The sequence below is a fragment of the Meles meles genome, chromosome 19, assembly GCF_922984935.1.
Source record: "Meles meles chromosome 19, mMelMel3.1 paternal haplotype, whole genome shotgun sequence".
NCBI lineage: Eukaryota > Metazoa > Chordata > Mammalia > Carnivora > Mustelidae > Meles > Meles meles.
In genome coordinates this window covers 1543806-1560399 of record NC_060084.1, presented here as the reverse complement: position 1 = coordinate 1560399, position 16594 = coordinate 1543806, and the positions used below count along the sequence as shown (strand labels likewise).

Sequence of the window (16594 nt, the reverse complement as noted above, 5' to 3'; positions counted from 1 at the left end):
CCCGACACCCAGGGAAGCTCGGAGGGAAACGTCCCCGATGCTGTTGCGTCGGCCTGCAGCGGTCGCTGTTGACGGGCATCTGGGACTCCGTGCTCTCCGCCAGAGAAGCTGACCTTTGGAGGTCAGCTTAAAATAAAGACGAGAGGTTTGAGACGCTCTAATGAGTTAAAACTGCAAAATAACGCGGCATCGCCAGGTGCTTCCAGCCTGTCCTTGGTGCCACCCTGGGAGCTCGCTAACGTCCCGGGGCTGGGACGCGCACGGACGGAGGGCGTGCCTGTGTTGCCTGCACTGGGAAGGTCTCTGTCACCCTCCCAGGGAGCGGGAGCCACCCCGACGGCCGGCGCGTGTCTGGCTGGTAGTTACGCGCCCAGATCCCCACGTACTGGTCTAGGCTGAAGGCGGGGCCGACCTGGCTCACGGATTTCGCGTGGCTCAGCTTCCGCGGCTGTTTTTACGTCTCTGCGTCTCTCCCTGGCGCGGCCCCGGGGGCCCAGAAGGGGCTCGGCCAGCGACGGTGTTCTCCATTACCCTTCCTGGCATCAGCCTGTGCCCCCAAATGATCCCCAGCACCACCAGCAGAGCAGAGACCTGCAGAGACCGAAGCCGCCGCCGCGATGACCGCCGGGGTAGGACCCGCGGGGCAAACGCGTCTGCGGAAAGCGGCGGCGAGAAGGGGCGCGGCGGCCGCGGAAGCACGGAGAAGGCTCAGGCTTCATCCGCTCGGCAAATGTTCAGGGAGCTGCTCGGAGGTGCCCCGCTGAGGGCTGACCATCGAGCCGGAGGGGACGGACGGAGAGAGAACGGGGCAGAGACGGTCCTGCCCTCCTGCCCTCGGGGAGCCTGGGCTCCGGGGGGCAGGTGGCCGTGCGTGGCGAGGCTGAGCCATGATGGTGGGCGGGGGGATGGGGGATGCTCCGAGGGACCTTCACTAAGCACCCGGGAGGGCCTCCCTGAGGGGGGCTTCCGTCCTGAGGATGAAGGGAAAGACGCTCTCGGCAGGTGGCTGGGGCAGGCCGGGGAGAGGCCAGGCCACATAGCCGGCACAGACCGAGGCCCGCAGCGTGCGTGCAGGGCACAGAGGGGCGGATGCTGTTGTAGCCCGTCGGGGAGCCCCTGTGGACAGATCGAATGTTCCAGTCTTTTAAAAAGGGACACGTCCCAGTCACGCAAGTTTCAGCCAAGGCCATCAACTGTGCGATTGCTCAGCTGCCCCGGTCTGACCCCGGGGGTTTGCTCCTGGGTCGGCCTGTCGGGAGGAAACGTGCTGTGTGTGGACGGAGCCCCTCTCCTGGCCGGGCTGGCCACTGTGGAGCAGAACCCAGATACGGCCGGGATTGGGGAGGCCCAAGAAGCCCATGGAGGTTCCCCTCTGCAAGGCCCCAAGGTTCACTGTGACCGTGGCCGTCGGCATCTCCTTTTGAAGGTCCCACACGTCGTGTTCCCAAGGCCTCGCCACAGCTCCCTGCCCATCTCTGCTCTTCTCCCCACTCTCCACGGGTCTCTCCCCTGCCTGTCCCCTGCCCCCGACGGTCTCCAGGTCTCCGGGTCCCCCCTTGCTGTGCTCTACAGGCCGTGGTAGATCGACCCTCGTCCAGTGCTCCTGGGGGCCATGCACGGTCACTGGCTGGCGGGGGAACAGCGTGATTCTAGGGACAGCGTGGGGGCCTGGGATCAGGGCAGGAGAGGACGATCGATGAGCGTGGGGAGGAGGAGGACAAGACGGCAGACGGACGGCTGTGGGCTCGGGGGCCTGGGGGACAGAGTTTCCTTCCAGGCGGATTCTCATTCCCACTGAGTGGGCGAGGGACAGGCCTGGAGAACCGCGCCTCCCCTGACCTCCCAACTAAAGTCTCTGCCCCCAAAATGCCCACGCCCAGCCCCTGAGGACAGACACAGCAAATAAATCAGGAATGAAGTTGGAAGACACAGTTTTAGGAACCGGATGGACAACGCACAAATTTGTGGTAGAAAAACTCCCCCGGGACGAAAGTGTGATCACATTCTCTCATCCCGGTCAAGGGGGGACGTCTGTCCCGCGGTCAGCCCGCGTTGCCGCAGGCCTGCTTGTGACCGCACAGGACCCCTTCCCGGGGTCCCGTCCTCCCCTCTGTTCACGCCTCCCGGCAGGCACCTGGCCCAGCGCCGTGGTCTGTCTCCACTGCAGGAGCAGACGTCCTCCCGGGGTGTGTGGTGGGCGCTGATCTCGCTGTCGAAGGCTTGTGAACTTCTCTGCTCTCTGGAGTCGGGCCCGGCGGGGGATCTCTCGGCACTGGGGGTGGTGACCCACGGTTATTTAGGGGCTCAAAGGCTGTTATTGGCCCCACTTTACAAGTGACTTAAAATCCACTCTGAGGGGCTCCTGGGGGGGCTCAGTGGGTGAAGCGTCTGCCTTCGGCTCAGGTCACCATCCTGGGATTGAGCCCTGCATCGGGCTCCCTGCTCAGTGGGGAGCCTGCTTCTCCCTCTCCCGCTCCCCCTGCTTATCTTTTCTCTCTGTCAAGTAAATAAGTAAAATCTTTAAAGAGAAAATCTGAGAAGCGTCTGCTTGGATGCGGGAAGGGCCTTAGTGTCTGACGCCTTACTTGCCCCCTACTGTCCCTGAGAGTGACCCTCGGGGGGCTGCCCACACGTCAGGAGGAGGCCTTTCTCCTGCGGCCTGTTGAGTGGGGGTCAAGCAAGCACGTGGAGTCCTGGGCTGCGGGGTCGGGGTCAGAGAGCGGGGAGACGCAGCGGGGCCGGCGCTGCCTCTCGGCCCTCTCCGTGCTCCCTTGAGTGGAGGCAGAGCCTCCCGGGGAAGCTTTCCCGTCCAGGGAAGGGCAGTGCATCACCCAAGGGGTAACTCAGCCAGCAGGGTGCCGCGCGCTTCCCAGCACCCTCTTTAAATCCTCCCGAGCTGGGCTCAGATCTCCCCCTTCCAGAGGAGGAGACTGAGGGTCAGAGAGCTCAGGGGACACGCTAGTGCTGATAACAGACGACACGGCGTTCTCTCCCTTTCTCTCTCCCACCGGCCTCCCCCGGACTGGGACCCTCACCCCGGGGCTGTCCTCGCCCTGCACCTTCAGCAGTAACCGGTGCAGAGAGGCAGTGCGGGGCCCCGCCCCCACCGGAGACTCCCTCACCCTCCACGTCTGTGCCCTGCACTCCCCTTCGCAGGTGGACAGGGCCTGCACAGGGATGGGCACCTCGGCTCCCTGGCCTCAGGCTCTGCCCCGTGAGGCCACAGCCTAGCGGTTCCTTTGCGGTGCATGGCTGGCCACCAGCCTGGCGCAGGGCGTGGAAACAGCCCGCGGCGGAGCGTCGGGTGAGGGTGTCCCCTGTCCGAGTGGGGACAGTTTCCATTTCTTGGTACTTGTGAAGATGGAATGAGATAAAACCCGCACCCAGCTCAGCACGCAGACTGGCCGACCCCGTCCAGCAGCGGTGACTGTGGTGACCAGCTCCAGGGCGGGATCCGAGTCACAGAACGCGTGTGTCCTCAAGTGCACCCCTGCTGAGTGCCAGCTGGGCGGGCCGGGCGGGTGCTGTCACCCCTGATGGGAGGGTCACCCTGCAGGGCTGGGGCCAGGGGGCTCCCAGGTCAGGCGGTATGCGCATGGGGAGGGGTGTCCTCGGGTGGACGCTGCCTTTCCCGGGTTCCCCCCTCGCTCCCTCCCCTCCTGGGAAGCTCTCCCTGTCCCGCGGCCCCTGCGCCAGCCCCCTCCTCCCTGGCCCTCAGCGTCTCTCTCGAATTCCTTGGAAGGCCCCGCTGTCTCCCCCTCTGTTCTCCATCAGCGCTGGCCGGCACTAATCTCCAAGCACTCATATCCCTCGCCCGCTGGAGACAGTGCTGGAACCTTCCGCCCGACGGAAAATGTCTCGGCCTCCTGGTTGGGTTTGGCTCTGGGTTTCTGGCAGTCCCTGCCGGAGGGGCCCGGCCCGACCGGTCCCGGACTCTGCGGCGTTAATTCTCCACATTGTACCTTCCCCGCTCCCGGGCCACTTCCTTGCGTCTGTCCAGCGGTTTGGGGGGTGGGGTGGGCGGTCTCCTGACTCTCCGCTTCTTGCTGCAAATGTGTTTTGGCGCGTTCCGTTGTTCAGGTGCTTTTACATTCGCTCCTGGCAGTCCCCAGTTCCAGCGGAAGCGAGCGAAGACAGAAGGTGTAGGAGAGGGGGACGGGGTGTGTGTGGCTGGGAATCGAGCTTGGGAAGCCGAGTGGGAGGAAGAAGAGAGGAAACGGCGCTTTTGGGAGAATGACAGTAAATAAAACCAGATTGGCCCGGGTGGACGCGAGCCACAGGGGGATTATCTAGTAATTTATATGGCCAGGGAGAGACACCCCGATAATTCCTTCGGTCTGTGGCTGGGCGGGGCGGGGGCTGGGTCCCTTTGAACCCGGTTGAGAAGGTGGTGGAGGAGCCAAAAAGTGGGGGTCAGGGCCAGGTCAACACACAGGCCTGGCTGCATCAGGCGCAGAAGTCGTGACCCCCCGAGTCGGGGGTGGGCCGCGGTCCGCTCGGGTCGGCAGCAGCACGTCAGGCCCAGTGGTGAGAGCGCCGAGTGCGCCTCCCCGCCCCGACCACCCCCACTTCTGGGCACAGCACCTGGCTCCTGGGCGGGCTCGTCCTCACTCGCCCTGACGGTGTCAGCGGCCACGCTGGGCTTTGAGGGTCAGCCCTGCGGCCTGAGCCACACAGTTGTGGGGGCAGAGGCCCGGCCTCTCTCAGTCACTCAGTTGGGAGGGGACCAGAGCAGCCGGCGCCATTTGGCTCCCCTTGGGGCACCCCCAGCCTGGGAGGACCCCACCAGGGGGGTGGCAGAGCCCACGGGGAGGAGTCCCGACTTCCGTTCCGTTCCTTCCGTTCCTTCAGGGGTGGTCCCGCCACCTGATCCCGCCACCCGACCCCGACACACCCTGGACTTCTCAGAATCTGAGCCCATGCTTGTCCCTCTTCTTGCTTCCGCCAGCCTGAGTGGAGTTTCTGCAACCCCAAAAGAAGTCGTGCCCTGGTCAGAGGATGCCGCCCTTGGAATCTGACGGTGCTGGGAGCTCCAGGCCGGCCGAGTGGGAGTGCTTACGCCAGGGAAAGGGGCAAACGCTACAAAGGGTTTCCGGTCGCTCCCCCAAGTCCTGGAGGGCCAGTCGCCAACCATCGACCAGTGTTTGCAGAGCCAGTTTGAAGGGCCAGTCCCATGCGGGAGCACGGACCTGGAGTTTCCGAGCACCAGCTCTGACCGCCCGCCTCTGGGCTCCGTCTGCCTCGGGCCTCGCAGAGCGGCCACCGCCTCGCGCTGGGCCAGACAGCACGGACGAGGCCGCCGGTGCCCGACGTGTGTATCCTTCCCATTTCCTCTCTCTCTACGCAGCCGCTTCTTTTGGCCTTCTGGGTCAGGGCTGCTGGAAACAAGGGCCAGAAGCATTCATCAAACTGACCGAAGCGAAAAGGAGAGATTTACTGGTGCGGGGCTGGTCCGCTGGGGCACAGCTGCCCTGAGAGGCTCCAGCGGTGGCTTCGGCGTTTCTCCACCTCTTGGTCCGATGATGGGGCTTGCGGGAGGGGATGGGCGGAGGGCTGGCCCGGAAAGGACCTGGGACTGGGTGGGGTCTGGGGGTCCCCAGGTGCGGAGGCTCCCTGGAAGCGCTCCCAAGACGCCGCGCACGGCCGCCCGCGGGGCTGGGGTAATCGCGGGGAAATGACAAGCTAGTCGCGGAGGGAACTCGGGCCGCCCCCGGGCCCTCTCTGCGGAGTCACAGGGGACACGTGGACTGCCCCCCGCCCAGCAACAAGTCGTGATGTCACGTGTGAGGTAATGTCCCCTGGGGACGCCCAGAAGACCCTCTGTGCCTAAGGTTTTCATCGGGGGCGGGTCACGGAGGACGCCTCTGCTGTTGTGTGTTGTGGACGCCGACCCCGCTCCTGGCAGGAGGACAGACGCTTGGCCTACACAGGGCTCACAGGTATCGGCATGTGCTGAGGGAACCCCAGCCGCAATCCAGCAGCAGTCCGGATGCAAATGCCTTCCCAACCCCGACAGAGCCCCCGGCCCGCACCCGGTGAGCATCCTGGGGAGCCTGTGAGGGCAGGGTCCACACGAAGCCCTTGGCGGGTGCTGAGATCCCCACGGGGTGGGAGACTCCTGGGGCCGCCCTCATGGCCTCCCTGCCTGCCTGCCCCAGCCCTTCCCTGCTACACCCTACGCTCCTCCCCGCCCTCCCCTCCCCCTCCCCCCAGCAGCTGGGCGTCCATGCGACAGAAACCGGCGAGCGTACCAGGCTCTGGATGGCTTGCCCCGTCGTCCGCACAATTTTCTTCTACCTCTGCCTTTAGGCTCCATGGCCGCCTCCCCTCTCTCCCCCCGCCCGGACCTGCTCCGTTCTTGCTGTGACGTGCCCTGCACTATGTCTCTATGGGCCTCTCCTTTCTTCCTGACCGGCCCCTGGAACGTCCGGCGAATGTCAGGGGTGGGCATCCTAATCCTGACCCCGAGCACCGTCTCCCCATCCGGCAACGCTGACGCCTCTGCTCCTTGCCCCCAAACACTGTGCATAAGCCAAGCCCGGCCCCTTCCCCGCCCAGCATGGCCCCGCTCTCGGGCTGGGACAGGAGAAGGGGAAGGTCCCCCCACCCCACCTCCTCCCCGGGGCCCTGGGCTCACCTGATTCCTTGGCCGAGTCGTCGAATTCCACCTGGAAGAAGTAGCCGGTGTTCCAGACGCGCAGGCAGCTGGCTGCGGTGTACGCGACCCTGAGGGGCGGCAGCTGCGGGTCGTAGACGCTGTCCCTCCAGCGGATGTCGACGGGGGACTGCCGGGTGCCTCCTGGCACAGAGGCCGGGCCCTTCCAGAGGGGGTGCCCTGGGCGGAGAGAAGGAAGGGAGGCCTTGCTGAGACCTCGGAATTATTAACCCCACGGGGGAGGCAGTGACCCTTGCGGACGAGCCCCTAGGGGAGACAGCCGTCTGGAACTGGACCGACATGGAGCCCAGGGGCCACTGGGCCACCCAAAAGGTCTGCCCGCGTGTGCAGGCCCGCGTCCATCTCCACTCCGACCATCCGCCAGCACCGACTTCCTGACGCTACGCTGATCTGGTTTTGATTCACGGTCATGGTCACGGTGTGGTCACAGCAAGTCCGTGCCCGCCCACGGGGCAGAGCCGTGGCCATCTGCCGTGCGGGCCGCCTTGGGGCCCGGGAACCAGGGCTCACCAGGCCCTGCAGACACAGCCTGCTCTCCGCCGGCCTTGTCCTGCTCACCACGGACACGTGGAGGACGACAGCCTGGACTTTGTCCCAGCCGCCTCCCGCTGTAACTCAGTGTCGCACCAGCAGCCTGGGGTCGTGCATGGTTGGTTCTCCCCCCAAAGGCCCCCTGAGCCGGCACAGATCCTGACTGCGTCACGTTCACGGTACAACCCCGTGAACCTCCCCGGCCTCCGTCCCTGCGACAGGGAGGCTGGCGCGGAGCGGTGCTGCACGTGGACCTCGCCGGCGGCTGGACGTCATGGACGTGGCCTGCGTCTCCCGGAGACTGACAGAGGCACCCGGCTGGGAGGAAGCCGAGATGCTCCCTCTGCCCCACAGTCGGTCACTGTCCAGCCTGAGAGCCCAACACCCCGCACGGTGCCTACGTCATCGACCCCGTGTCTTCCGGCCTCGCGGGTGCTGGATCCTCTCCCGTCCCCGCCGGAAGGGGAGTGCAGGGCAGTCATTTGGAGAGAGACCCGCCGCCCGTGGCTTCACTACCAGCCTACGTGACAGCTGTTCTGCTCTGTCGGAAGTCCTGTTGTTTGTCCCGTGCTGTGTCGGCTTAAACTTGCCCGTCGTGGTGTTCAGGAGAGAACAGTGTCTGTAACGTTCGACGCCGTCTGCGCTTTCGTGCACCTGCTGGGGGCCTGGAGCGGATCCCTGCGGAGAAGGGGGGGGCCACTGTGTTGGGGAACAAACTTGTTTTTCGTCCCCCAGGGAAATGTGCTGCAAACTCCGGTACACAAAACACTAGTCCGGAAGCGTCAGTGACCGAGGAAGGCCCGTCTCCGTTTGGCAGGATATACTCCGTGCATCGTGGACTCTGGAGTAAAACCTCGGGGGCCTGGAAGTAGCCGGGAGGCCAGGGCGTGGTCGGACTTAGACGGAATGTCACTGGGTCCTTCACGCGTGTGTGAGGACATGTGAGAATGTGGTTGGCAGTCGTTAAAGACTGGGTACCACCGAAAGTCCCCCAACAGGGTAGCACGGGGCCAGCATCGGCAAGGTGCCCGGCGCCATTCTGAGCCTCCGCGTGCCCAACCTCAGGCCTGCGTCCAGCAGCTGTGAGAGAAGTGCTGGGATGACCCACCTCTCACGGCGATGCGACCGGGGCCCAGGGAGGTTAAGAGGCTTGCCGAGGGGCACACAGCGGGGATTCCGGTCTAGGTGGCCTGATGCCCTCCCCGGTCGAACCACGTAGTAGAGCGGGGCTCAGTGCCGAGGGGCGATCCTGCAGATGTCGCCGGTGGAGACTAGAGGAAGCCAAGGGGCTGAGCAGCACGCACAGAGGGGTCACTTTTTGGTTTTTGGAGAAGTCTTGTGAACGTGCAGACCCATTCTAGGAGCACGAGGGAAGGCACCAGAAGGCTGAGCTCTCAAGGAGACAGAGCAGTGGCCTCTGGGAATTGGGGTTGGAGGGGGTGCAGGTGGCAGGGCCTTCCTGTACCGTTTGACGTTTACGGGTGGTCTAGGGCGGGGCACAGGTTTTTCATCTCCGGGAAGTTCCCAGGGGGTGACGCCGCTGCCCATCCGGGGACCCGCTCTGAGTAAGTCTCCGTCATGTTCACTGAGAGCCTGGTGTGTGGCAGGCTTTGCATACCTGTCGTGCCGTCTTCCTGTGACCCCGTGCGACGCTTAGTCCGCCCCTCTCACCGGTGTGGAGACTGGGGCTCAGCAAAGCCTCTGTCCCCGCTCTCACTCTGCCAGAGTCACTTGTCCCGAGCGCCCACACTCGGGAGCTTCTGGCTCCGAAGGCCTTTCAACCGTCCAGACCCGGAAAGTGCTGTTATTTCAGAAGTGACCTTACCGCCAGCTTTTTTTTTTTTTTTTTTTTTTGACGGGGGGACATCTGAGACCCAGAAAGGGAGAGGCATGAGACCAAGGTCCCCCGGCATTAAGGATGGCGCGGCCGACGGGGGGCCAACTGTGGACAGAGCTGGTTCCATGATCTGTTTACGGCGTTGTTGCCAAAAACGTTCTCTGCCAGATGGGTTCTGGAGCGGGGCTGGATGTTCCAAACAACAGCTCAATTTGGGGGGCGCTTTCTACCTGTCTTCTTCTGAGACTCTCACCCTCCTGAGGGCTCCATGGAGTTGAGGTGAAGGGAACTGCCCAAGGTCGCCCACAGGAGAGGAGAGTGCGAACCTGAGCCCAAGCGGTCTGGTCCGACTGCCTCCCATCCTGGAAGAGAGTAAAGCGTCAGCCAAACGTCAGGCCGCATCCCGGGAAACCCAGGATCTACTTACCAGCGTCGCTCGGATTCCTCTGTGCATAGGGACCCTGGGAGCACCATCGCTCTGGCCTTCGTGGACGACCGCGGAGGGCCCCCCACATCTGCATGACTGAGATGGAGAAACCAGAGGAGTTCCGAAGGCTCCTGCCCAATACCAGGGTCCCTAGCATACTGGGGCTGCTCCCCACGGGCCCCAGTAAAAAGAGGTGATTCTCCTACTCTCTGGTCTCGCTCAGATCAGGATGACGGTGCGATGGGGTTGGCCCACCCCTTTGTGTAGAAACTCACCCAACCCCCCGACCTGGACGGTTAAATTTCAACCCACGCTTGCCCAGCATCCTGGGTGACGTTCAGTGTGGCTTAGGGGTGGGTGCTCTGGGACAAGCGGCCTTGGCTGTGGCCAGCCCCCGAGCGCACTGAGCTTTGATCGAGTAAACAGCAGAGCGTGCCAGGGGTTTAGGAGAACAGTATGGGGAGCTCAGTGTAGCACCGGGAAGAAGGTGAGCGGCACGTAGAGAGTGGGGTGCCTTTTCTTGGGGGCCCACTCTGGGGTGGCTTCATTCATTCCTTCATTGACTTCTGTCTCAGGCTCCTCGTCCGTAAGGCCCCACTGTGATGTCGTCAAGGTTCAAGGCCCCGATGCCCAGGAACCACTTAGGATAGAGCATTTCTGTCACGGTGCCCCGAGCCCCGTGCTCCAAGCCCTGGCTGAGCCTGGGGTGAACACAGCTTCCCGACAAGGGTGAGCCGGTCCGTGGCTCCCTGCTGATTCCGCACGCTCTCAACGGCGTGTCCTTGGCCGTCCTCAGCTGCTCTGCCGTCTCCTCTGCCTGCCGTGGTAGACTGCCCCGCCGCCCGTCCCCGTGGTTCTGGGGTCTCCCCATCCTCCCTGCAGCCACACGGCAGAGCTCTGCTTTATTTAGAGGATGTTGCTGGGCCCAGCTGTCCTGCGCGCCCCTCACGGCTGCCTCGAATGTCATTTGTCTCTAGTAGGGTGCACGCTGAAGTCTCTGCCGTCGAAGGACATTAAAAAGCCATTTATGGGCGTATGATGGAAAATATTTGAAGCCAGTCCAGGGTGAAAATTGAGTCTCTATCTTTCTCAGCGTGAACTGCTGGTAACAGTTTCTTCTGGCACTTTCTGGAAATTTCCATGATAAATAATCCTACATACAGATCGCTGTGTTTTTAATACAGGAGATAATCATATCCTACCTAAAGGGTATATACATGGATAGGTATGTAGTCAATAATGATCATGCACACGTTTTTGCATCAGTTTTTAAAAAGATTTTATTTATTTGACAGAGAGAGAGAGAGCGCACGCACAAGCCAGGGGGAGCAGCAGAGGGAGAGGGAGAAGCAGACTCCCCGCTAAGCAAGGATCCCCCCGAGGGGGCTCGATCCCAGGACCCCAGGATCATGACCTGAGCTGAAGGCAGACGCTCAACCCACTGAGCCCCCCAGGTGCCCCTAGGTCCATGTTTTTTGCTGTTTTTGAACTATAGAACATTCCATTAGAAGATATACCATAATTTATCAAATCACTCCCCTTACAGAGAAACTTTTTTTTTGGTCTATAATTAACACTGCACTGAACATCTTCGAAGGGAATTCCCAGGTCTGACATCTAGGGATCAATGGAGAAATGTACTGGAATGGGCAACACTGTGCCAACGTACTCTCTTGAGACAGGGTACCACGTACTATTCTTGCCCACTCTCCTTGTATTTTGAGCCAAAAAGCCTCATGTTTATCCAACCCATCACCTTCTAATTCTTTAGTATCTACTTTGCTCATGAACAGTCAGTGGACTCCGTATGACCTGTAATTATCGGCCGGAACAGAAAATTTGTCCCATGGAGCCATGCCGAGGTGTTTGGTTGAACTTTATTCTGGATGTTTCAGTGGAGCTATTTTTTGGATGTGATTAACGCCTCAATCAGTGGACGGTCAGTAAAGCAGATTCTCCTCCCATGTGGGTGGGCCTCACCAAATCGGTCGAAGGCCAGCCTGGAACAAAGACACACTTCCCCTGAGCAGGAGAGAGTTCTGCCAGCACTCTGCCTTGGGGTTCTGCAGGCTCCCCAGGTTTCCAGCCTGCAAGCCAACCCCCCAACCCTGCCCCACTGGATTTTTGGATTCGTTAAGCCTTCCAGTCCATGAGCCAATTTCAGACTGTCCTTCAAGGTAGAGGAGGAAAACATGGGGATTTCTATCTTTATTTCCTCTCTCATCGGTGGTATTGTCCATTGTACACGCTTCATAGAGCAACCACCGTCATACCCAATGCATGGGTCTGATGTATTCGTAAACACACTTGAGTTCAAGGGCACGCCAGGAGCTTTTTGCTGAGCTGAGTGTGTGATCAAAGTACGGAGCGTGCTGCTCTGTGAGACCGCTCGGGTTTCTTGGCACCGGTCTCACCCAATAGGGCTTTATTCTTACACGACAGAAATTCAAATCCATCCCTAAATGCACCCGAATGCTCTCCAGAGCACTTTAAGCTTCCCCAAATAACACAGACACTGTCCATAAAGAAATTCTATTCCAGTTGGGGAAAAAAAAAGAGGAAATAGGAGAAACCCTGACTGGACAAAAATCTTGAAAATATGTGGAAGTTTCTATGTGCCTTTCCTTCTCCTTTTGTTCTCCATGGGTTTTTCTTAGAGTGCAATTTTGGGCACACACTTTTATTGATTTTATGGATTTATAAACCTGTTCTCCTGATCTGAGGAGCCCAAGGGGACACTTTGCAGTGGAAACCTCTTTTTCATAAGGACGTTAAGGCTTTTGTGATATTCATCACCTGCCCAGCATAATTACACTGTATTCTGAGTCAGATGAAAACCAGTGAATCATGGCTGCCTGGGAGCCCAAGGGAAACATCTCCTCCTCCTTTGCCGAAACACACACAGCCTCTCCTCCCAGAAAATATGAATCAAGAGGCTCCAGGAACAGAGTGGCCCCACCAGAGCGACATCAACGTTGACGTCACTGCTCATGCGTGTCCGGGCGTGTCTTTTGGGTCTCCTGGGAGCCATGGAACTCAAGTGCTGGGGGCAAGGGCTGTGTGTGTCTGCCTGGCACGGGACACCTGGCCACTTTCCTCTGATAACACCTCTGATAATCACTTGAGTTCTCCTTGGGACACCAGCCCCGCCGGAATGGCCATCCAAGGTCGAGTGGACCCCTGTCACTGAGGTATCTCAGGTTCCACCGACCAGAGAGAAAATGATCTACAGGTGAGCTTTGTGGGCCGGTGAGCGCTAGCTCTGGGAGCTCGGCGGCAGGCATAGGGCAAGAGGCACGTCTGTCCGCGATGATCGTTAAACTGGTAAGAGACACACTGTGTGCCGCTGCTGGGAAGCTTCTTCACATCCTGCCCAAGAATGGAGAGAAAACTGAACCCAGGGCTGGGAAGGCTGGAGGAGGAGAGAGAGAGCGAGAGCGAGAGCACAGCGTTGCTCCGGCCAAGCAATTCCTCCTCCTCTATCCTGAAGTTCTCTTCCAAACTTCCCAGTTACGTGACTCAGTGAGGTCCTTTTATTCTGCTCAGCACGTGCGCACGTCCCCTGTGTGCAAAGGGCCCTAACTTAGTAAGCACTGTGGTCTCCATCCACCAGGGGAAGGGCCCGGAGCCCCGGCAATGATGCCTATGGTCTAAGTTCTCCCTTGCTGGAGAGTGGCGGGGCAGGGGTGATGCATGTGGCCGTGACCTCATTCTCTCCGTGAGCCTGGCGTGCCCACATGCGTCGCCGGTGCACCTGCTGTGCAGGGAAATGCCGGCCGCCTCTTCCAACGGTGTACCCGGTGCAAGGCGATTTTTGGTCTGGAATAGAAACTGTGCACGGAAGCTGATGCCCCAGTTACCTACTGCGGCCTGACCCGATGCTCCAAGCAGCGGTGGCTGAAGACAACGGTTACCGAACTCGCACGTGTCCGTTCTGGGCGGGGCTCAGTGGGCTGGGCCCAGCTCTGCCCGGGAGGCCTCCACCGAGATGGCCCCGCCGGGGACAGAGCACCCGCTTCCCAGGTGGCCGCACAAGGTGGGTGAGCTGGAGCTGGGGAGCTTCTCGGCGTGGACCTCTCAGAGGCAGGAGTTGGCGTTTGCTCCCTCAGCGCGACGAGGCCTGTCATTCAGGGAGTCAGATGGCGGCGTCTTCCATAAAGTCAGACTGCGGGGAGCGGGAGACCCAGCAGTTCCGTCCCGGTGCGCACCGCAGAGAGACGAAGCCTGGAGATGCCCGCACACAAACGTTCGCGGCAGCGGCGCCCGCAACACCGGAAAGTTCAGCTGTGGAGGAACGGACTAGAAGAACAACAGCATCACGACATGCAGTTATTCGGTGATGAAAAGGAACGCGGTGCCCGTACTCAGGGCCGTGCGGCATCCGCCGAGAAACACCCTGATCAGTCTGCGGGGCCGAGCAGAGCACCCGGGAGCAGTCGCCGTGCGGGCAGCCGGCGCGTCAGTGACCGAGCAGCGGAGTTCCACGAGCGAAACCAGACTCGCCAGCGACTGTGGAGCGTCCCCGCACCGGCAGAGCGAAGCCCCAACGGACCTCACGCCCTGACGAAGTGCCGCGGAGTGAACGGGCAGGGCTCGAGGGGCCGCATGCTGCGGAATGTCATTTGTACGAAGCGTCCGGAACAGGCCAGTCTATGACTGGGAAAGCAGAGGAGGGGATGGCGGGGCTGGCGCTGGGGCAGGGGGCGTGACTGAGGAGGGGATGCACTGCCTTTGGGGAGGATGAGAAGGTTCTGGAAAGAGTTAATGAGCGAGGGGTGGCAAAACAGCGGGGATGTGCTTGACGCCACGGCATCGCACGTGTAAATGGTGAAAGCGGTCCGGTTCACCTGATGTGTACTTCAGCACTATAAAAAAACGGAGGGGGTGGGGAAAGCGGTCAAGCAGGTTTGGCCACGGTAGACACGCCAGCGGGTTATTTCGTGACTTAGGCAAAGGCACAGCACTGGCACCTGCGGGCCAGGCGGTGGCGGCGGCGGCTAGCGCTTTCTCAGTGGCACCCAAGTCCCCGGCATAGATGCGATACAATCTGTGCAGTACAGTCTGCTGTCCCACTTTCCAGACGAGGACACTGAGGGCCTGGACGTCAGGTTACTGGCCCGGAGCCACACAGAGGAGCGTGGGTGGGACCGGATGCACGTCGGGCAGAGCTCAAAAGCACGAGAACCCACAGGTGACTTTCGTGAGGTCTCACTGTCCCATTTCCTGCGGGGCAGGGGGAGAACTGAGGCACAGGACGTTTTGGTGGCTTTCCCAGATTCACAGGACGTCACAGCCACAAAGCAGCAATGGACCAGAGTCCTCATCTCGCAAAACCTTCTTAAAGAAATAGTCATTTTCCAGCTTTATTGAGGTACGATGGACGAACCCCAGGACGACTTTAAACACGTCTACGCCGTGGAAGCGTTATCACAGGTACACCGGCAACTCCAGCCGCAGACCCGGTTACGTGGTTCTGGTGCCAAGAGTACCCGAGGTCTCAGAAACGCTCAAAGACACAACGCAGCCCCGTCCGCTGTGGTCGCCACGCTGGACCTCAAGTCCCCAAATGCATTCACCTTCAAGATGGAAGTCTCCACACTGTGACCCAAAGATCCCCATTCCGCTAACCACCGGCTCTATTCTCTGCCTCTCTGAGTTTGACTTTTCTAGATTCTATGTGTAAGTGAGACCGTGCGGTCTGCTTGGCGTACTTCACTCAGCGTGACGCCCTGCGGGTTTGCGCCCGTTGTCACAAACGGCAGGACGTCCTTCCTTCTCGTGGCTGAGTGATATTCCATTTTTGTCTATGCCACAGCTTCTTCATCCTTCCCTCGGTCGGGGGACACTTAGCCCATTTCCATGTCTTCCTGCTGAGAGCGACACGGCAGCGTTCAGACATCTGTTTTGTCTCGATTGGACATTTACCCAGAAGCGGCTGCCATGTCGGAGCGTCGTTCTTAGTTCCCTGAGGGCCCTCCGGACCGTTTTCCACGGTGACTGTCCCCGTCTGCATTCCCACCAACAGTGCATGACGCTTCTTCTCTCCCACCTTCAACGACGCTTGTCAACAATCGTGCTTCCGATACCAGCCGTTTTAAGAGACAGGACATGATAACTTACTGGAGGTTTGATTTGAATTTTCCTGATGACCAGTAATGTTTCACGTACTTGTGTGTCTTCCTTGGAAAAACGTCCACTCAGGTCCTCTGTCCATTGTAAAATATCTCTCTCGTTCACTATTGAGTTGTACGAGCTTCTTATATACGTTGGGTATGAACTGATTATCAAATGTGTGGCATGTGAGCATTTTCTCCCCTTCTTTAGGACGCCTCTTAGGTGTGCCATGCAAAACCGTTTTGGTTGGTTGTAGCTTGTTTTGGATAGTATGGACCATTTAACAATATTCATTCTTCTGACCCACAAACGCGGGATATCCTTCCATTTCTGTGTGTGTCCTCTTCAATTTCTCCCACCGCTGTCCGTCGTTTTCAGTGCACAGATTTTCACGTCCTTGGTTAAACTCTCTTAACTACTCTGCCATCCTGATGCTATTGTAAATGGGGCTGTTTTCTTCATTTCTTTTTCAGATCATTCTTTGTTAGCATGTGGATTCTCGCACGCTGTTTATAAGTGGACAGATTTTTTGGTCTTCAGGGTTTTCTATGTGTAAGATCATGTTATTTGCAGACAGAGACAATTTAACTTCTTCCTTTCTGGTTTGGAGGACTCATACTTCTTTCCCTTCCTAATATCCCTGGCTAGGACTTCCGGGACTCTGGAATGGACACCCTGGTCTTGTTTTTGGCCTCAGAGTTCAAGCTTTCAACCTCTCACCATGCGGTCTAATGTCAGCGGTGGGCTTGTCAGACAAGGCCCTCATTGTGTTCAGTTTTTATCAAAAAGGATGTTGAATTTTGTCAAATGGTTTTTCTGCCCCTATTGAGATGATCACATGGTTTTCACTTTATTAACGTAGCGTATCACATTATGGGTGAGTTGATTTCCCTCTGTGTTCCTGGGTGGGACTGTTTCTGTACCAGTTACAAGTGGCTAGAGCTGGGTCTCAGGGCTGTTTCAGGAGGGCTTCAGCCACGGATGGCTCGTAAATATTTGCTGCTGAGGG

General features: G+C 59.6%; 1 protein-coding gene across 16 annotated transcripts in view; it reads right to left on the bottom strand.

The window, feature by feature from the left end:
- CA5A (carbonic anhydrase 5A) overlaps positions 1-9701 on the bottom strand; it is a 28198-nt gene extending 18497 nt beyond the window's left edge. For 11 of the 16 annotated variants that reach the window (XR_006816260.1, XM_045988432.1, XM_045988434.1 and 8 more), the window contains exons 1-3: positions 9472-9701; positions 6638-6835; positions 5190-5378 (exon numbers count right to left, since the gene is read on the bottom strand). Coding sequence is in view for 15 of the 16 variants with exons in the window: in XM_045988432.1 (XP_045844388.1) it covers positions 5190-5378; positions 6638-6835; positions 9472-9628 (544 nt within the window). In the remaining variant the exon portion in view is untranslated. The remainder of the gene's footprint in view (positions 1-5189; positions 5379-6637; positions 6836-9471) is intronic. The other 5 variants (XM_045988433.1, XM_045988435.1, XM_045988436.1 and 2 more) reach the window with 5 other exon arrangements.
- Between the last annotated feature and the right edge of the window lie 6893 nt (positions 9702-16594).